This window comes from Diplotaxodon limnothrissa, linkage group LG18 (assembly GCF_057381915.1).
Source record: "Diplotaxodon limnothrissa isolate DT_005_m linkage group LG18, D_limnothrissa_male_GT1.1, whole genome shotgun sequence".
Classification (NCBI taxonomy): Eukaryota; Metazoa; Chordata; class Actinopteri; order Cichliformes; family Cichlidae; genus Diplotaxodon; species Diplotaxodon limnothrissa.
The window spans coordinates 19964328-19986312 of record NC_140613.1 but is presented as its reverse complement, the minus strand read 5'-3'; the positions used below and the strand labels follow the sequence as shown (position 1 = coordinate 19986312).

General features: G+C 39.8%; 2 protein-coding genes across 2 annotated transcripts in view; one reads left to right on the top strand and one right to left on the bottom strand.

Annotated features, from left to right (window-relative positions):
- gpc5c (glypican 5c) overlaps positions 1 to 21985 on the bottom strand; it is a 111889-nt gene that overhangs the window by 66879 nt on the left and 23025 nt on the right. Inside the window, exons 3-6 of the mRNA XM_085378200.1 lie at positions 19023 to 19726; positions 3457 to 3620; positions 2337 to 2393; positions 503 to 619 (exon numbers count right to left, since the gene is read on the bottom strand). Coding sequence (XP_085234326.1) covers positions 503 to 619; positions 2337 to 2393; positions 3457 to 3620; positions 19023 to 19726 — 1042 coding nt within the window. The remainder of the gene's footprint in view (positions 1 to 502; positions 620 to 2336; positions 2394 to 3456; positions 3621 to 19022; positions 19727 to 21985) is intronic.
- On the top strand, positions 9534 to 10479 carry LOC146613488 (uncharacterized; the record flags this gene model as incomplete). The annotated part of the gene is made up of 2 exons (XM_085377556.1): positions 9534 to 10422; positions 10475 to 10479. Coding segments are annotated over 2 exons (894 nt in total), but the record flags the coding sequence as incomplete, so codon positions are not given.

Genomic DNA, 21985 nt, shown 5'->3' with positions numbered 1-21985 from the left:
TTTACAGACTCGCATTGGCTCAGTTATCTGTATCATTTGTCTGTTCTTCTTATGCTGATGGAGTAATGCATAACCACACACAGTACTTAACCATGAACAGGAAAAGGGTTTTAGGGCCACACCTATAAATCAGCAAAAAATAAATATCTCCTAAACTATTGGAAAGAGAAAAAGGCATAGTTAACAACTCATAAAATGACTCCAGCACAAAGGAAAGGAGCGCCTTCCAACCATTTGTGCTGCCTGCATTTATTCAGTGCAGAGACTGATTTAATGACTTACTTATTTCCACAGTGATTAGCGAGAGCCAGCCACGCTGACTCATAACATTATTCCACACAAGCGCACAAACTTAAACACAGAGGTCACTTTCTGTCAAATCTCAGGCAAGGTATTACATCTCTGTTTGAAATAACACCAACAAGCCTGCATCCATGCAATACTGCAATGTCGTTTTGCAAAAAAGAAAGCTCTTATCTCTAACGCAACACATTTCTCTTACCTTTTCACCACTCCATCTCTGCTCCAGCAAGTGGACTCATCATTCGCCACTTCGCATAGAAGCTCTGGTAACATGCCAAAGAAGGACTTATAGCGATCTAGGGTATTCAAAAAATACCTGGGGAAAAAACCACAAGTATAATTTTTATACAGACGTATATCTTCCTCTTCACAATCAGTACACTTAAAATTGAAAGTTTAAAATTGAGAATTGCACCGTGCAATTGTACCATTAGTGGTCACATTTTTGGGGCAGCTGGTGGTGAGGCACTGTGTTTCCGTACAATGACACTAATAACCAGTGTTGGGTAGTAACGGAACACATGTACCGCCGTTACGTACTTAAAATACAAAATATGAGTAACTGTATTCCGTTACAGTTACCGTTTAAAAAGGTGGCATTCAGAATACAGTTACTTTGCTGAAATAAAGGGATTACACGGCGGTCTTCTCCTGTTTCATATGTTAGGCTATGCCATCTCTATTTTTGGTAATTCCACGCCGGTGGAAACCCAAACAAAACACGCATTAAGAGGCTCAAATGCCTGTGTCTCAATCTCGCCTCTCATAATGACGTAAAGAAATATTTTTAAAAATTATTTAATATGAAGGCTATAGGCAGAGTGTTACAGGCATAGCCCTAAAGAATGTAGCCTCATGGGCAGTGTAGTCCGTGCTGTAGGGAGAATGGACTGCCATAACCGTTATGTGTCTGTGAGCGCGAGGGAGGGAGAAAAAGTGGAAAAGTACGAGCTGTCAACGAGCAGAAACGGGAGCTGGAAGCATGTAAATATAATAATAACCACTGCAGCCAAGAAGAGTGCCTGACGAGCCCAGTTTTAAGTAACCTATTAAGACTCGACTGTACGCTGTGTTCGTGTTTTCCCCCGAAACAATAAGTTTCGCTGGAGCAGCCTTTCAACGCCTCTCTCTGTCTCTCACTAGCAAACTTGACCCAGACAACAAAGTAAAGCTAGTTTTCGGCTACGAGCCCGACACAGAACCGACGCATTAGCCAGAGGTCACTTTACTACGGTTCGGAGCCGTGGACCTGTTTTATATACGCGCCGAATACTTTTCTATACGAGATGACTGCAAAAAGTGCAGCCTTACCTAATGTCCACCTACTGTTACTCATTTTATATTAAGATTTAAAAATCTAGTTGGTATTATGGCGAGTAACCTTCAGTAATAGTAATAAATCACACAGCAATAGTACATTCATGTAGTTGTAAAAAAGCATGATAATATATTAAGTAATCCAAAGTATTCAGAATACGTTACTCTCATTGAGTAACGTAACGGAATATGTTACAAAATACATTTTGGGTCATGTATTCTGTAATCTGTAGTGGAATACATTTTAAAAGTAACCTTCCCAACACTGCTAATAACAAGCATGAAAGCATGACCTGCACCCATGTGATGATACTGATGGTGGCAGGAAATGAATGGCTTTGAATGTGACCACTTCACTGCATCAGCACATTTTTCTCAATGATGCTGTGTGGTAATTTCTTAGCTTCCCAGAAATGCTAACAGATGCTATCAATATAGACACTGTCATCATGAACAAAACAATGGCATGATATTTTGATCGGACACACATTGCCGCCACCCGTGAGAAAGAGGCTTAAAAACACATGGGGTCATATAGGGTAATGTGTTGAGTCCATTGATAAAACCGCTGTTTGTAAGACATGCAATATGCACCCATCTCCCAAAACACAAAGTTAATCACCTGTTAGCAGTATCTGAACAATCTATACTAGCACAATACTGTACCACCTTCCATTTCTAAAAGAAAAAAGTGTGTCTCTTGGGTTCATGCTTACCTAGAGAGGATTTCCAGATTTTGTTTATTTTTCTTGAAATGTTTCGGAGGGAATGAACTGGGAATGATGGGAGTTGGAGTCCCGGTGAGATTGTTGCAAGCAAGGAGGATGCAGGGAGGTGAAATGGGGATTGAGGGAAAGAAAAAAAGGGAAAAAAAGGGTGACATGACAGGAAACACGGGGAAGAGGGAGAAAAGACAGTCATTTGACCCTGGAAGAGAGTGATCAATCATGCACATGCAGACACTGAGTATACCACATATAAATCGAAACCTATTTTTCCCCACACCACATCAAAATTGAGACAGTAAATGGAATGAATTTGTCAAGTCAGTAAACAAATGCATGCAAACATATGCACATGTGCAAAGATTTAAATATATAATAAATATAAATGTTGTTTTACTCTATCATGTTTCATATTTTTCAGCTGTACACGAGTCTCCCTTTACTGCGCTTGGTGCTGCCGTGCCTCTGATGTGGTCAGCACTCACATGTGCGCTGGTCAGTGTTGGCAGCAAGCAGTGAGCTGGATTGTGTTGCCATGAATGGTGGTGCTAGTGCCAGGCCAGACCTGTCAGCTAGGCTGGCATCACTGCAGTGATTCATGGTAGACAACACTGCAAGAGGGTGTCTGTGTGTGTGTTTTTGTGAGTGCTGCTATGTAATCGAGGCCGGCTAGTGTGCAGAGTTGGTGGTATGGCTGTCTGGGTAAACAGGAAATTGTTGGTCCGTCAACATTAATCTTACCCACACTTCACCTCACTACCAGCTGCTGTGGGCACAGGATGGTTGCCTCAGACTGGGCCAGGTGGAGGGCATGGACTGTGCAAACCCCTTTCAAAAAAGCTGGACCAGGCACTACATTTACAGTGTGTGGTTGTGAATTGTATCCAACTAGCCATTTGAAGAAAGCAAAAAGTGACAGCTGTGAATAGACACTGGCCAACCCCTTAGGTCGTGTCATATAGGCCTAGTCAATTTTTATTTAAGTGGAGTTTACATTCCATCTAGTAGTGTAGCTAAGTAACAAGAAAAAACATTGACTGTAAAAAATGAAGAGCCAGTAGTAAAGTTTGGAATCTAACTAAAGGATTGAATGTTTGTAGCTTTGCCTTACCTTTTTAAGTGACCTAACTGCCCCTGCAACTCCTCTAATGAAGGATGGGAGGAAGGGGAAGATGGAAAAGGAGAAGATAAGGTCAGTGTCGAGGCTTTGACCTCAGGTCTAGTAGGATGCATGTGTGTGGCTTCCCCTGTAGACAGGTCACACACCTTGTCCACCTGTGGGGAGGACAGATAACAAACACCTGTTAAGAAAGAAATCTTATAAAACTATGGGAGGAACAGCAGTGAGGCTTCGAAACCACCCACTGACACCTATACAACTCTGAGAACTTACTTGCAATTAAGGTAATACCTTTCATCGCACTCATACAATCACCGCTTTAAATGAAGGACAGCTATATTAAAGTGAATGATAACAGAGGGAAGAAAGGTGAAAAGAACTATGGAACAGCCAAGTTCAGAGTAATGGAGAGCATGGGAAAGGAGTGGCCATGATCGTGGCTTAAGAGTTGGGAGTTCGCCTTGTAATCGGAAGGTTGCCGGTTCGAGCCCCGGCTTGGACAGTCTCGGTCGTTGTGTCCTTGGGCAAGACACTTCACCCGTTGCCTACTGGTGGTGGTCAGAGGGCCCGGTGGCGCCAGTGTCCGGCAGCCTCGCCTCTGTCAGTGCGCCCCAGGGTGGCTGTGGCTACAATGTAGCTTGCCATCACCAGTGTGTGAATGTGTGTGTGAATGGGTGGGTGACTGGATATGTAAAGCGCTTTGGGGTCCTTAGGGACTAGTAAAGCGCTATATAAATACAGGCCATTTACCATTTACCATGAAGTGAGGGATGCGATGAAAGAAACAGTTTGATGAGTGAGTTACTGCCAGGAGGTCTGACAGTAAATGCCGACTATTCCACTACTTCATGGAGGTGAATGCATGTGTGCAGACTTGGAAACATTGGCAAGTATTCCCAGCGGGCTATTAAAGCCAGCGGCAGAGAGGAGGAGACAGCAGGGTCATGAATAAAGGGGCGTGTGCCGCAAAAACGATAGATAAAATCAATGACATCTCATTGGCTTAAAAGCCTCTAGGCAGCGTTATTAAGTGAGCCTCAATTAGCCAGAGAGACCGACTGTAATGGTTGGTGCAAGCTGAACTAAACAATTCCTTACAGTGATCAGTGCGTATATTGCTTTGACTAGAAAGATGAGTCACTCTACCGTGTAAGGACATCCAAAAAGGACTACGTAATATTTAGCCTTACAGTAAGAAACAGCGGAAGAGAGTCAGTGACCACCTCATTCTTGGTAAACAAGGTAATTTGAATTTACAGTAAAGAAGATTTAGACTTTAGAATCTTAGAGAAGCAAATCCATCCTGGCGACATGTGTGTTTAAATTTTTGCTTGAAGGGGTGTGTCCACATGCTGGGAAGAGTTTGGATTAGTTTTGAAGCAGCTGAAATATGTTAACAGTAACAAAATGTGTCTCGCAGTTGCACTAAAAATATTCTTTTCCCTCCACAGTGAGGCAGATGTGTCAGCTCATGTGCTGTTTAAATGAAAGCTTTCACATACCAACCATGCAATAGGCCCATCAGTAGCAGAGGACTCAACAATGACATCCCAATAAGTATCTGATTTTTTTTTTCTTTTTCACTAAAAACCTTCTACTTTATCCATAGTTTATTTCTTTACTGCATTCTCGTGTCAAATCCTCTTTTAAGGCATACGCTGGGCACGCGGAAGGTGGTTTTACTGCATTAACCTTAACTCCCTTTGGACCCATAAAACACGCTCACATGTGGACGGCCTCAACCACACAAGAGAATGGCCGCACATATGCATGCAAACACGACACACACATGCACTACATTGCGGCGGTGAGAAAAGATAGACCATAGCAACTGTTTTGACCATGTAGCCTGTCAGCACTCTGAGCTAAATGCTGTTTGCATGCGCAGCAATGCTTCTGTGGACAGTCATTGTTCATCTCGTGTGCACACGCTCACAGTGTGTTTAGAAATGTATTAGAACACAGATTTGAACATTTCAAAATAAAGCCTGACAAATGAGATTATTTGATTGCTCTGACCAAAAACACAGTTAATTCTAGGAATTACTACTGTTATAAATGTCACGACAGTTACTTGGCCAATGCAACAGCTCCTGCTGAATTAAACAATGTGCCTCTTTCTCATTTAGCAAAATAAATACAGAAATGAATAAAGGAATAATAATCTATAAATCCAATTCCAGAGATTCATTACAACATAAAATCTTATGACATCATGTCCAGACTGTAGAGTTTGGGAGGTCTACTGCACTGTGCATATGGAAGTGTGTGTGTGTCTGTGTGCGAAACTGGGGAAGCTGGCAAGCCTTTGCAACAGCCATGTAAGCAAATGGTGGAGCAGAATAGTCTGTAAAAAAGTTACAGGTTTTGCTTAAGAAAATAATGTAGTTATGATGCATTAGTTGGATGTTTAATGCTCATTTTTATTATTTGAATTTTTTGTTAGGTTAATGTAACCTTGTTATGACTGGCTAGGAAGAAAACTATTCTGGGTAAAAATAATAATAACACAGGGGAAAAAACCACTACATACCATGAAGGAGTCGCCATAACAGAAATAATAAGCACAAAGTGAGTGATAAAAAAGAGACAAAAGGGGCCTTTCTGACTGCTCAGGACCTCAGAAAATACACTGCATATATATATATATATATATATATATATATATATATATATATATATATATATATATATATATATATATATATATATATATATATATATAATGAGCTGAAACTTATTAACAGGACATTTTTTTATTAATACTTCTATTAGGAAACTCTCTCAAAAGTTTTTTTCTTTAATCGCATGAGACCAAATGTGCTAAATAAAGTTCAGTGTGTGACAAATGAGGGCAGTGCTACAGGTTATCACAACTCTGCAGTGGTGAGAAATTAAGATAGGGTGTAATCCTGTCATTGTGAACTTTTCAAAGTGCCATTTCTCATCTGCGTTTCTCAACATTGCGCTATTCTTTCAGACAAAAATGTAAACATCTGAGTAAAATATGAACATCAAGAGGGGGTCACTCTCAGTTTTGTTTGCATTACCCCATTTTTTTGCATTACCAAACCACAGAGAAGAGGTTCAAATGTTATACTTTTTGAAGAGGTCCAAAAGAAAGACCTACATTTCAAAACAATAACACTAACACAAATCATTTTTATGCCTAACTAAACATACAGTGTAAACTGAACACAAAGTGACTGTCAGGAAAAATAAACAGGATCCTCTTAAGGATACTCTTGAGAAATACAGACATGCTCTTATAGATTGGCTCCGATAACCACATAATCCTGAAAGCCAATCAGATGACAGGCTGAATAATGACATGAGCTAAAACACGGCCATAAATCAATTATCTCATGACCTGATGATGGCGTGAGAATGGAAATCCCATTTGGGCCCAGCGTGAGTTTTTGGTTTTGAGTGTGTATGTGTGTGTGACCACCTGCTTGCCCTTGTTATACCTTCACAATTTCAGCTATTTTACAGAGCATTCCTTATATGATTGCCTGAGGACAGAGACTGATGGAGGGGGCAGATTGATGGGATGGATCTTCTCCACGTGGAAGACTTTAGGGAAATACAAGGCATGTATTCTATGTGCATTTGAGCTACCCAGTGAAATTTGATTTCTACTGCTGCAGGGAGGGTGGATTAGTGTTTTTACAACTACACTGCATGTGTACAGTATGTTTTACAGGTGTGGATTTACAGTTTTGCATATCAACACAGTTGCACATAACCCCTTTCCAAAGTGGATAAATTTATTTTATTTTTTTTAAAATCTCACAAAGGTCTAAGATATGATCTATTTTCATGTTTTCTATGTTGTTCCAACTTTATGAAGAACTGTGCATTACTTAAATATCTTCCTAAAGTAAGAGAGTGAAAAACAGAGAACAGCAAGATAATCGCTTCCAAGCTAGCCAAGCCCATTGCCATCACTTCTCTAGGGGAGTATTAGCTTACAGATAGCAGTGGTGGTCTTTCCTCCCAGTTTATTTATCAAGGGATTATCCAGTAAAGCCTGGAGAACTTTCTCAGCCCCCCTGACCCCAAGCACAACACATTGTGAGATGAGCATTAGCTTGTCTGTTCAGTGAAGACCCTCTTCTTCCGATGGGGTATGTGCTAAATGTGCATATAAACAATCACATGTCATTGCCTAATGCTACCAACTGTTTCTCTAGGAATCATACCATATTTGTAAGTGGCGCCAAAGTCATCGTCAGTTAAATGCCCTTTCTAGGTGAGCTCAGAACTTCATATAAAATATTTCCTTTTCATGGCTCTGATGGTAGATGAGAGAATTGAAAAAAATAAAAATAAAGAAATTTTAAAAAAGGAGCCAAGATTGGATTATATCATCAGTTCCTGACCTAAGATCAAACAATGTCCACTTTTGAACCATCTGACAGAATTATAAACTATCATGTACACTAATCTCCATTATGCACACTCTTGGCCTCTACTGGAATACTTTGACATCACAGTTCTGATTAATCCTTGTTTATCTTACACTGGGCCTTAGTGCAGCCTTTTGTTCATCAACTATCCGAAACTAAGCTATTTCAGCAATTCTCCCTGAAAGCCAAATTTCTTGTGAGTGCCTGTCTTTTGATTGGGAATTTGGAAGTTTGTATTCGTAATCAAAGCATCCTGTGTGAGATCAAGAATATTCCCTCTGTTTTATAATACTTATATAAAAGTAATGAACTGCCTGATCCTAAGCATTTAGTGCAGCCTGAAGCCTGACTTTTTGAGGTATAGAAGTTTTCAATACTGAAATATTAGCTACCTTTGACGTGTTTATCCAACATTGTAACAGAATATATATGAAAACAAATAAGGAAACTTCCACTTCAGTGATTATAGCAAGGAACTTAAACTTCAAATTTCTTTCGTTTTTGGTGATATCATTAAAAACTGCTCATAGGATCAAACCATCATCCAATCCTTTCATTGAAGTTTAGAAATGGCACACCAACGTGTAGTAGGAGAAGAGACATTGCCTTTGGAACAAGAATTTAATTTAATTTCATATGAATGTTTCAATGAGCATTATGTAACAAGCTACCAGGCTGGAAAAAGCACTTGCAAGATCAAAAGTAAAGAAGTTGTTAAATTAATTGACTTGATTCACTGTGGTTTCAGACTAAAGGAAAACAAAAAAGAAAATACTCACAGTAGTACAGTCCTATCATAACAGTGGGAAAGCAACCAGCCACTGGTTAAAATATTGGTAACATGGCTGTATATTATATTTATTATGTTTTCCCCAAAGAGACCGCAAAGAATTTGTGCCGTTGAGCAGCATGGTAACTATGTAGAAGAAAAAAAAAACTGCACCGCTAATTGCTACACACATGAAAACAGAAAAGGAAGGCTCATTATGTGCGCACAAGTGTTTACATTTCTTTTTTTGCTGATTAAACGTTAACCCTTTTTGCCCCACTGGCAACAATTGTTGCCAAAGTTTATCACTGTCATTTTCGACTCACAATAAAAAATCTCAAAGGTACTAATGCAACTTTTTCCACTTATATGCTAGTAGACAACTTAGACAAAGGTTTTGATTTTTAAAAAATCGTTTCCAAGTGCTTCCTATCGCATGACATCATCTGCTTCCCGCTCTTTCTGGCTGAAGACATGGCGGATGCAAATCATCCTGGAAAGAGGTAATTTTCATAAATTTCTTATGACTTTCCCCCCAAACATATTTATAATTATTTAATCATTCAAGTCTCTAGAGTAACCCTCCCCAAAAAAATTGTACCTAGGATAAATATTTTTTTGTTCATGGGCTTATTTCTGTGAGTGGCAACAAAAGTTGCCAGTGGGCACATAGCATGTCGCTAACTAAAGGAAAACACTGTCTGCAGGATTGCTCCTAATTTACTTATTTAAAATTGTAGAATGATGTACAATGGCTCATTTTAGTCCTTTTAGAATAATTCCTAGCTAAATAAATTCACAGGTATTCAAGGCCTCTGTGTATAGGATTTTTATACATTACCATACATCATTTTCTTGCTAGCTAAAATTCGCTTGCTAGCTAACATGTATGTTGTCCTTTCCTTAGGTACACCGTAGCAGAGATCCTGGCCATGCTGCAGGACTCTGAAACTGTGGCGGACATCACAGTTGTGCCTGAGTCAGAAATGCACGCACATGACACAGACTGTGACAGTGACCAATCTGATGATGAGGCCACTGGTGACCATAACCGCCTCCCATCAAGAATACTCAAAGGTGAAGGCTTTCTACCTAATTCGGACATGCAGCTGCCAAATCCCCCCGATGATGATCCTGGGTGCTCATCCTCAGTGAGTCAGACAGAGACTAGAAAGGTCAGTGGCACAAATGAAAATGTGACCAGTCAGATTGTTGGGCCCATGCTCCACAAAACTAAGAACCAAGACAGGAAATTCAAAAAAATCAAAATTGCGGCCAAAGCACCAGCACAAGCCAACAAAAAATATCAGATCCCTCGCTATGTCCCCAAAGAACATGATCCTGGCTTCACATCAGATGATCCAGTGGATATCTTCCTCACATTTTATCCCAAGTCCCTCAGAGATGTCACACTGGAAATGTCCAATCTCTACGCTGAACAAAAAGGGAAAACGCTCAACCTGACTGAGGATGAACTTCTTACATTCTACGGTATTCTGTTGATCAGTGGATACAACACAGTCCCAAGGCGGCGTCTTCTCTGGTCAGACGATTGTGATGTCAGCAACAATGCTGTAAAAGATGCCATGCGGAGGAACAGGTTTGATGAAATTATGTCTTCTGTTCATTTAGTAGACAACATGAAGATCACAGCTGACCCGTTCTTCAAGGTGCGTCCCCTTTTTAAGCATCTAAATGACATCAACAACGCAATCCCGATAGCAGAACATGTGGCAGTAGATGAGATGATGATTGAGTATTTTGGAAGGCATGGGTGCAAACAGTTTATTAGAGGGAAGCCTATTCGTTTTGGGTATAAAATATGGAGCTTAGCATCCTCCTCCGGGTTTGTCCATCAGATGGAGCCATATGTAGGAAGCCACACACATCTGGTGGAAACTGGACTTGGTCAGGGTCCAAGTGTGGTTCTTGGCCTGGCAGAGAAAGCTGAAGTGCCACCTGGAGTCAAGTTTTACCACGACAACCTCTTCACAACCCTGTCCCTGGTGGATGAGATGACCCTGAGAGGCTATGGCAGCTGTGGCACGATGCGACAAACTCAGCTCCATAACGTTCCCTTCACAGCACCCCAGACCTTCAAGAAGACACCCAGAGGAGATGCTGAGTATCTGGTTGAGGCAGAGAAGCTGATTGTAAGGTGGAATGACAACAGCGTGGTCACCGTGGTGTCGAACATGGAGAGGGAGCTCACCGAAACTGAGGCGAAGAGATGGAATAAACAGAAGCGGACTATGGACAAGGTCAGACAGCCCAAGTGTATCCAGGACTACAACACACACATGGGAGGAGTGGACCTGCATGACCAGTTTGTCAGCCGCTACAGAGTCAACATCCGGTCCAAGAAGTGGTGGTGGCCATGCTTCAGCTGGGCCCTGAACAGTGCCATGGTGAACAGCTGGTGCTATTACAGGTACACAAGGCTGTATGTTATTTAGTGATATCACAATCGAGTTGGTGATGTTTGACTCGAGGTCATCGCTAGTGCTCTTCGGTCGACAAGAGCAACAGTGATGATATCCAGACCAACATCACAAACTCAAGTGTGATATTGCTTTTACAGAACATTCTACATATGGGGCATGACGTTGTAGAAAGGATGAAACGATGCACATTCATGCATCTATCATGCTTGTTTTGTCATTCATTTAGGTCCTGGAAAAGCGGGGAGAAGGATCTCCTCTCCTTCCAGAGGCTGGTAGCCCAGACCCTCCTCCTGCGCCATGGAACAAAGCCAAGTAGGCAGGGCAGAAGATCTTCAATGGCGGTGGCGATAACTGATGCCACCAGGTTTGATAATTTGAACCACTGGCCCTGCAACACTGGTAGCAGGTACAAGCGATGCAAGAACTGCGGCGGACGCACATCATTTGCGTGTGGAAAGTGTGATGTGCCACTACATGTGGAGTGCTTCAAGAAGTACCACACTGAGTAGAACATGCATGAAAGATGATGGAATGTATGGGAAGAAATATGTTATATATGTATATATGTTTTTAGAGGTTCTAAGAAAAAAATGTTTGTTGAGTTTTTGAGTATAAAAAAATTGAGAATAAAGAAATCAGTTCAAATTGTTTGATGTTTTGAATTTTATACAGGGGGAACCTGAGGCTCCACCTTTTTGTTATTATTTATTATGACTATATTATTATTTTGTTCTTATTATATTATTATTATTACTTCTCTATTATTATTATTAGGTGACATTTGACCTAGTGACAAGCTGTGTGACTACTGGCAACAATTGTTGCCAGTCATAAAAATGCTATTTTCTTCAAAAAAAAGTACAAAATGGAAAAAATAAATACATAACATGATTCAGAGGGACTCAACTGATAAAATGATATGCCTTACAACTCTGAAAAAAATCTGGGCACAAACGGGTTAATGTAAAAACAGAAGAAATACATAGACTCTAAGGTATCTTTTGTTCTCCCCCGAAATGACTTGGTGAGGAACAACACTGGGCACAATGTGTGAAAGTCTGTAATAACAATATAACATTATCCAAAAATAACACATAAACATGTATGTATAATACGGACTTTGTCTTTATTTTGCCAGACTAGCGGTACTGTGGCAGAGGCCTCGTGGTTAATGAAGCAGGGTTGCAACTGGATACTTGCCAGTTCAAACCCTGACCCCTCTGGGAACATGTGGGTGGGTTAGGGGAATAAGAAAGCCTCTCTCTTCCCTCAGCAGCACTGCCAGGCTGTGTTATATGGTTAACCACACACTGACACAGATCTAGGCTATAAGGTGTTACTGTGGCATCAGACAGTCTATACAGATTGATAAATATTGCATTATTATTATTATTATTGTTATTATTATTATTACAAGATCCCAGGTTCAGTCCAGGAAAGAGATACAATTCCCTTTTGGGTTGTGTGGAGCTACCCCCTACCCCTGTTGTGACCCCTTGTTAATAAAAGCTTTCTATTCTTGTTGTTGTTAATAATAACAGCAGCATAGCTGGGTCAAGGCATGTATGTCAAAAGCTGATTATCCACAATGATTATCTATGGTTTCTTTTGTGGATGAAGGAGATTGCTTTGTAAATAATGTGTTGTTTCCATAAACTGGAATGTACAAATTATATACATCTGCATACCTCAAGATGAGCTCTTTGCTGGTCAGGGTTAAATATTGTGATTAGATCTGCTTATGATGGTAAGCTACCAAGTTTTGAATGATAAACAGAAAGCAGCATTTATAGTTTGTTTACAACATATTTAAGCTGAATTTAAGTTTAAATATTATTTATTAGCACCATTTCTTTTATTTTTAAATTGGTTTTAATTTTAGTGGGTTTTCTTTTCCATATTAATTGTGTGAGCTTAATAAAGCACCTCTATGTAAAAACATTGTGTAAAAGCTGACCATGAAACATTAAGCCACGTATACACAGGAAGTGATTTGAAGCTTGCTTGCAGACATCCCAGGCTCTGGTTACTGTTGTGACCTTATAATATATTTATTACCTGGTCATATATCAATAAACGGTGTTCTGCACTTTCATTGGCAGTACCTTCAGTTTCTAACCTTGAAGTTAAAGAGAGTTTTTTCCACTCCCGCATATCTTTCTGTGGTCTCTCACAGCAAATTGTTTCCAGTGTGTAACTGGCTTTATGCCGCTATAGGTGTAGGCTGCTGGAGGACTTCCCATGATGCACTGAGTATTTGTCCTCCGCTCACCTCTTTTCAATCCCCACATCTTTATATGGCACGTCATTAACTTTTTAACCGACCATTCGCCGCAGATAGCCACACCTCCCTGAGTCTGGGTTTGTCAGCGGTCTCTTCCTGTTAAAAGGAGATCTTCTTTTCCACCATTGCCAAGTGCTGCTCATAGTGAATGCTCTGTTTGGTTGACTTTTCTGGCATCTTTAGCAGTTTGTGATGTTTTTTTTTCAGTATACAAATAAAACTGAATTTAACTGAAGTGAGTATGATTATGTGTAGTAGCTAAAAACAAAATGTTGAATAACCTACTTTTCTTTCTATAGCAATCCTCCCACTCATACAGGAAGATCTCCGACAACCCTGACTAAAAGAGTGTAGACAATTTACACTGTTACACGTCTCCCCCTGTGTGCCCTTTGCCTCTCTAACAGTTCTTCATTGCAGTCTTTGTGGGGCTCCATTCATTTTGTCTAAATCATTTTGTCTATTCTTTCTCAGTCTCTGTTGAGCTGTCCTCCCCTCTCTCCTTTTTCCGTTGTCAGTGCTAATTAAAGAGAGTTGCAGTCACTCGTATATCACAGGAAAAAGTCCTTCAGATTGCAGTCTGTAAGGAGCACACTGAGTTCCTCTCTCCACACTGAGGCTTGTTTACCCTGATTAAATCACTCGCAGATGATCTAAAAATGAGAGCCTCTTGTTTTTTTGTTTTTTGTTTTTTTTTCTTCTTGTGAATATGGGTGTTACTGTGGAGTTTGTTGACAACGTTTATGCAAAACTGTAAATACATTTCTGAGAATTACAGATACCGAATGTGCCAAGACGTCTCAGTGGATTCAAGTAGTGTTATATATAGAGAAAAAGAAAAGAAAGCAAGAGAAAGAGACTGGGAAAGTCAAGTGAGTTCATCTTGTCTGTCTCTACAATATATTGTGGAACATACGGCCACAGGGAGAGAAAATAAGCATCTAAAGAGAAACTGGGAGCCCATGTGTTCATGAAGGCTTCTAATGGGCCAGCGTTTACCATGAAAATCATAACACAGATGCAGCAGGCACTTGTGTTAACATTGCAGCAGCTGCTGCCTGATATTATTATGGTAGCTAGTTCAAAATACAGGATTCAGGAAGCACTATAAATAAGAATCACTGAAGTGTGATTTTTGTGCATTCAGCGTCAGAAAATGTGTTTATGTTTATTTAATTAGGAGAGACGTCTAACTTTTGGCTTAAGCCACGAGAAGGTATCAGGAATTTGTGTGTTGTAAAGAACAAAAAGTCTCATCAGGAATCCGACTTTTTTTGGATCAATATGAGAGGTAATATGACTTGATGAGGTATTCTGATTTACTATGTAATAGACAAAAAAAATAAATAAATAAACAAACATGATTTTATTACATTGGATGGCACTATTGAAGTTTATTACACAAATCTGGACTTTGATTGGAGAAGCTTACAGACTATGATCAATATACCAAAGTGCTGGAAACATTCTTTCATTTATTATACTGATAAAGTTTCTTTTTGTTGCCTGTTTTCTGTCTGTACAAACAATCCATCCAGTAGCCGACCACGAGCTCTGAAGAAAAACCACACACTAGATTCCACTAGATTGATCCAAGATGGTGTGCCTTCTGAAACAATATGATTCTGTCAATCCATCACTCCAAAGTAAAGATTACTAGAGAAAGATATTAAACTGAGTGCAACTGCTTTGTGTTCAGAGGCAAAGGCATTCCACTCTCAATCACATTTATGGCTGTTATAACAACATTTATTTATTCATTTGTTTGTTTTTATATTTCTTGTTTGTTTGTATATTTGTTGTGGTGTGGCTGCATATGATCAGCATACAGTATTACAGTGAGAGAAGTTGAGAGTGGCAGAAATGTGTGAGGGCGACTGAGGATAAGATGGGCTGCATCAACCATCATTAGCTAATGGACTGCTGACTAAGTCAGTCACTCCGCCTGATGTTTAGAGGCGTGCCAAAGGCACACGCAATTTAGAAAGATGGTTTAAGCATATAGATTTGCCATCTGCATTATTTGGCAGCAAACATTAAGCTAACAGTCTGAAATATCAGATACAGAAAGTATATATAAAAGCCTGAGCATGTGTGTCATATAAGATGATTAAAAAAAAGACCTTCTGAACTGTTTTCATCAGCATATCTGAAACAAATGATGAAAATGGTCTGAAAGTACATATTTTACATATAAAGTAAACATATTTTTTGGCATCACCTCCTTTTTAATCACCTTTCTAATTGTTTGGGAACTAAAGATTTCAGTTCCTTCGTGTATTACTGTTAAAAAGGGTTTGATCTTTGTACTCTCTTGGTCACAGAACCATGTGCTGTTGCAACATGTGCAGAATGTAGTTTGCTACTGTCCTGCTAAAATAAGTAAGACATCTGAACGACAGCACATGGTGCTCCTAAACCTGTTTACATTTTTTCAGCAAGTGGAACTTTCACAGATGTGTGGGTTACCCATGCCACGTGCACTATAAAGTACCTAAGACGCTGTCTTTTGAACCACACACTGATACAGAACAATGTCTTTAGACCAGATATTCCATTTAACTTTTAAGAACAACAGTTCTCCACTTTGCCTAACTCCAAATTAAATGAGCACAAACCCAGATAAGATGGTGGATTTTGTGGATCTTCTTTATATCTGACTTTATCTTTGCATAATAGTTTTAAATTGCATTTGTGGATGCAGCAACACAATAAATTTACTGACCTTTTTCACATGTATTCCTAAACCAGTGAAGCCACATCCACCCCAGAACTGTCTATTTTTAATGCAGCACTGCCTGAAGATTTATCTCGATTCTCTATTTTAACAATACTATAATAAAACTATCATATAAAACATTTTTAAAGCTAACTAAAAAGACATAAAGATTATTTTTAAATAGCTTAACTATTTGATGAGACAACCTTTTACAGCTGGGTGAATCCCTCTTCATCTTTACTTCTAAAACACTCAGCCTCTTTGGTTTGATCATTTGTGTTACTACTTGTTGACAATTAACCTAAGTAGTTGTAGGATGGATCCATGTGTGTTTTAGTTGCTATCAAATTTGTAATTAGCATACTTTTTAATTTAAAAAACAGTCCAATTTCTCAGTCGCAGCATTCAGTTCTTAGTCTTTGTTCTATTTACAATGAAATATAGGCTTCAAATCATTTGCAACTCGATAAATTCAGTTTTATTTATATTCTGCCTACTATCCCAACTTTTGAAAGTGAGGTTGTATTTTCAAACCAATGATAATCCTTAATTTTATTGTTGCCAAGTGTAAAAGAAAAAGTGCTTGCTATGTAAACTTCTGCAGTCTACTGAGGTGCCGCGATGGTAAATGGAAAGCTTCCAATCAACCCACGAGCCCTTGTTTCCATTATCTAAAGGCCCAGTCTGCTATTATCATTCCTCCGTAAGACCGTAATGAGAAGGTGTGGTAAAACCAACAAGCGGATAAGGTAGACCTGCATATAAACTGTTCTAATATGGACCACTGTTGCTATTTTCTCATATACATACCATAAAGAGCTTAGTAAGCAACTGAGTCACTGAATGAATGTGTGAGAAAAAAAACATGCTTTTATGTGTTAAGAGTTATCCTAGTCTGGCCATCATAACCACACATGAAGATATAAGGTTTCCCTGTAGGTCAAATGAGCCATATCATTTTTGTAATGATCTCAACAAATGGCCTCAGAAGCACAGCTGAATCTGGAGAAACTTTAAGATGAATTAAACACAGCTGTATTCTGAGAAAGCCTCACTGAACATTGGTGCTGCTCTTTGCATCAATAAGAGTAACTGTTTTACTGCATATTTGTTCATATTTTCCCTAATGGTGTCTACTTCTCATAATCCAACTCTAGGATCTACCAAAATCTATAATCACTTCCCTTCAACCCACCCACAGTTAGGCTCTATATCAATAAAAGCAGGAATGTGTTAGACCTAGGTTGCTAGGTTGGGCTAAAAATGTCATCCTTGGGCAATCCTCTGTGTATGCGTTTGTGTGAGTTTGTATGTACAATGTGTTGTATGGCAACGTATATTGGAGACCATGTAGTCTGCAGCTAACAGAGTAAATGAAAGCGCAACCACAAATGGCTTGGGACAGCATCCCAGAATTAAACCGCACAGTCAGAATAATTCCTTTAATAACAACTCCATATAATACTCTGACTGGGCAAAAAAGAAGCAGAGTTCGTTTTTTTCAACTCGACTTTAGTTAAGCACATTTTTGCACTTGTACCACAGTTTAACATTTTTTAGTGGGTTCGATGGGTATTTCGTAGAACTCGTAGGCCTTTTAGTGTGCGGGTGCGTGTGTGATGATTTTTTACACATGGGTGCTCATGTTTATGCTCCAACCTTGGTGAGTGTTTACTCAAACATATGAAAGCCACTAGTATCCAGATCCTTTTTTTGTCAGCTTACTAGGTGTAGATTGTATGGCCTAGCTGGAACTCTTTCAATTCTGTACCACTTGTCCTCATGCTGCTGAGTCCCCTGCTCTGGGCTTGCCTGCCACCCTATGAATACCAAGCAGGCACACGTACGCACACATGAAATACAAGCTTGGTCTCTCTCCCCGCATATTTTTATTAGGTCAGTCTTTAAGCCTGGCACCTAACTCTCCTCTGTTACACACAAACAGAGAAAGTTATAAGCATCTGTGCAGGTTATAACTGTCTATGCATTAATATGGATCCATTTATGTTTTGTAGTATTCCTCCACAACAAAAGAGCCACACTGCTGGTTTCACATGTTGAAGCACATAAGTTACTTACTTAATATGCTGCTGGCCATTTGTCACCAGAATTGCTACAAGTATGAAATATGTTTTTCTTACCTTCTAGATAAATATTATTTGAAGTTTAGGCAAAGAAAAATTATTTACACAGATGTTGCTAGGCAATTACAATCTGGTGCTTTGAACTTGTGATAATAATGGCCTGATTCAAAAGCTATTTTGTCTGAAACCAATAATCAAAGAAGACTACTCAATATGTATTATAACCTCTGTACTACTTGCTAAGTTGCCTAACTAGGTACAGCTTAACTGTAATGCTTGCTGTCATAAAAGAACAGGTTTAGCTTCAGGTTTCTCTGGCAGCAGTTTATAAAACTCTCTATATGCTGTTGACAATATTAACTTGTGCACACATATTGCTTAAACCATATGGTAGCATTTATAGCATGCAAGTGCACTCACTTGCATACGCTTTATCCACTTTTTGTCTCAGGTTCACCATAGTCAATGAGCAATATTTCCACAGTCAGAATGTAAACAATGGAGATTTTTAGCTGCCTTACCATTTTGAAAAATTATTCCTCTAGCCTCAGTTAACTTGGTGGGGGCTAAAGTTCTTTTCAGTATAAACATTATTTTTCTCTGAAAAGTTTCAACGTAGCAGAAACATTAATGTAGTGTGTAGGGTTCTTTGTTGCACTGCTGGAAAAAAATAAGTCATAACTGACAAGCAAGCTGCAAAAGCTTTCCAATCAATATATTAAACTTTGCCAAGGTACATGTTTAAAACAAAGATATTAAACAAACAAACAAAAAAAAGAAAAGTTTTGGAGGCCTTTTCTTGTGCATTAAAACCTATGATCGATGTTTCACCAGTGTGTACTCACCGTGGCAGTAATGAGTGGACCATGAAGCTCTGTATAAAGCAAGGCGTCATTAACGTGCCCTCTGACGCCCAGCATGGCCAGTTCCAAACTGTGCTGCTCGGCCATGGCATGGGTAAGTTTCTCCACCAACCTAATGTATCTCCTCCAAGGCTGATCCAATTCTGACACGCAAGCCAAGCAGCCTCGCATTACATTCAGACAGTAGCCCCCACAGGGCTTGATCAACGTCAGACCTCTGCAGTGGGAGCAGTACATCATCTTCACCAGGGACTTTACGCACTCCTTGCTCAGTCTGGCATATTCGGTTGCGTTCATGACCTCCAGACCTTCTTCCAGGGCCAGACCGAGTTGCCGCCCAACCCCCAAAGCCCCAGCCAGCTTCTGGGCCATGACGACAGAGTGATTACCAAACGGGTTGATATCTGGCCGGATCATACGGAGACAGTCACCCATTTTACTGCCCACCATTATGCTGCCTTCAACGCCTGGATTTATAAGGCGCGTGTATGCAAGTGGGAAGAGGTTGTTAAAAAAATGGTGGACTTCTCCCTCCACAGAGACATTACCTCCACGGAGGTAGAGGGAGAGGGAGGAAAAAAGCTGATTTACATGGGGTAGTGCTTGCTGGGACAGAGATGGGAAGCTTCCCTCCAACAGCGAACTCAGGTGGCCTTGAGAGAAGGATAATAGGGACTGGAACATGTCTGAAAGGAGAGAGACACAGAAATAAGACAGAGGGAAAGTAAATAACATTTCATTACTATCATCAATAAATCTTAAATTACATGATCTACAAGCTCACCAGGAATTGCATAAGGCATTTCAACTGCAAACACATATCAAAACCCTGGAAGCTAAACAGTTAGGCTTGGTTTATGTTTATCAAGTTGAGGTGAGAATTGCAGTTGGATAAAGTTATGGAAAATATTCGCAAAGTATGCATGTCTTAGAAAAGATGCCTCTGCTTTTCTACAGAGAGAGAAATAAAGATTTAATAATATGCTGACCATTGTAATCTGCTACGTTATTAAGTACATACTTAAATTAGCAGGTCTACGGCTGAGCTGCAACCAAATTAATTTTCTTTCTTTTCATTTTACTAAAATGTTGAACTTTTTCTCTGCTAATTGATATGATTTCCCATTGAATGCAACTTTAAAAAATGTTAACATCAATTATTTCATATTGCAATCTGAAATCTGAAGGTTATTCAACCTATTTCACCTACATGACTCAAAACTCTACACTGCGCCCATGATCTTACTTCCACCATCTTTCCATATATTTTTTTTCCATGTAAGTGTGTGGGTTCCTGTGGGTTTCTGTCTGTATGTCGCGGACTCAACCCTCCTCTCTTGGTGTGTGATGTCACCTTGAAAGCATGACCAAACATAAAGGCACAGTAGCAACTGTACAGACACTGAGAAAAGAGAAAGAGGGGGCCGACGCACATATTCTCACTCCAACAACCATGCACACACGTGTATGTAGGTACAAACACATATACATGTACAGTAGTCACTGAAAAGAACATTAGTCTCCAGTACCTGTTCAGTACTGTATGTGGGACCGAAAACAGACGAATAACAGATGAAGAATTAATGAGGCATTTTGGACTTTTAATTTTATTTATTTATTTATTGATAAACATCCGGAATAATGTTAACTTAACAAGGATGTTGATTCATCAGACTTCATTCACCAAAGCAAATCTATGTGTGTGTGTGTGTGTGTGTGTGTGCGTGTGTGTATGCGTGGGTGTGTGTCCAGCCCCTCCCATCTCACAGACAGAAGGATAACAACAGCCATGTCCTCCTCAACAGCTGCACTAATATGACCGCCGTCTGTGACACACTGGGACTCCCCACAAGCCAGTAAAAAGCACAACTCATTTGTAACACACCCGATAACAACATCACTGTGATCGGGGCTGCTCCCGCTAACATTTAACGTTGCTGCCTATAAAATTGGCCTAGAAAACAAAAGAATGTGTGATTGAACTAAGGGCGAGAGACATGGGGAAAAAATCCTCTGTTAGGTAATATGACTGGAAAGCTAAAGGGTGACAAGTTATAGCCGGATTGCTTGCTGAAAGCTGTCAGAAAAGCCTTCAAAGAGGTCCTGCTAAAAAGAGATGTAGAAGAGAAGAAAAATAGGAAGCCAAGAGAGGGAGTGGGCAAAGAAAAAAATCGCAAGACTGCCAAAGAAGTTGTAAAGACAGCATTTTAGTGCCATTTCACTGTCTTCTAAGCCTCCGGTCCTGGTCTACAAAGTTGTTATCAATGTGAGGTCTGCCTGCTTGCCTGCCAGTCAAGGCCGCAATGCTTAATGGCCGCAGGACATTTATACCACAAGATGCAACCACGGGTTTAGATTACACGGCATTACATAGTGTTATTATAACATTATCATGCTCCGAAATACCGTGGTTTAATCTTTCTCTCTGCGAGACAGAGCGTCTTTTCTACATAAGAAAACAGAAGTTTTCTCAAGACAAGAGGTGAACAAAAAATGTCTTCTAGCTCTCAGCAGCCCCATAAGTGGATGCAAATCATTCAGTGGGTTTATGACAGGATCACTGAATCCTTAAGACATTCCATACTTGTTAAAAGAGCTTTTCATATTTGCCAAGAGAGTGACACGGAGAAAGAACACGAAAGAAGAAAAAGGGAAGAGAGTGGGAAACTGCCAGGAAAAATGGAATAAAGAAACGACTGAACTTTTAAACAAGGAAAAACAACTACCGTACAACCCGACTCCACCTTATGAACATGCTCTGACATCTGGATTCATTTGGCCCCTGGGCTCATTGGACTTCCCTGTCTCTCTGCGGCTCTTACTTCAAACGTGTCCATGTCCGAATATATAGAATTGGAACAAAAACCCACCTTTCTTCCTTTCCACACTCCCCGTGACAAACAATAAGTGATAAGTTATGACTGCTATGTTATGTTATGATTCTA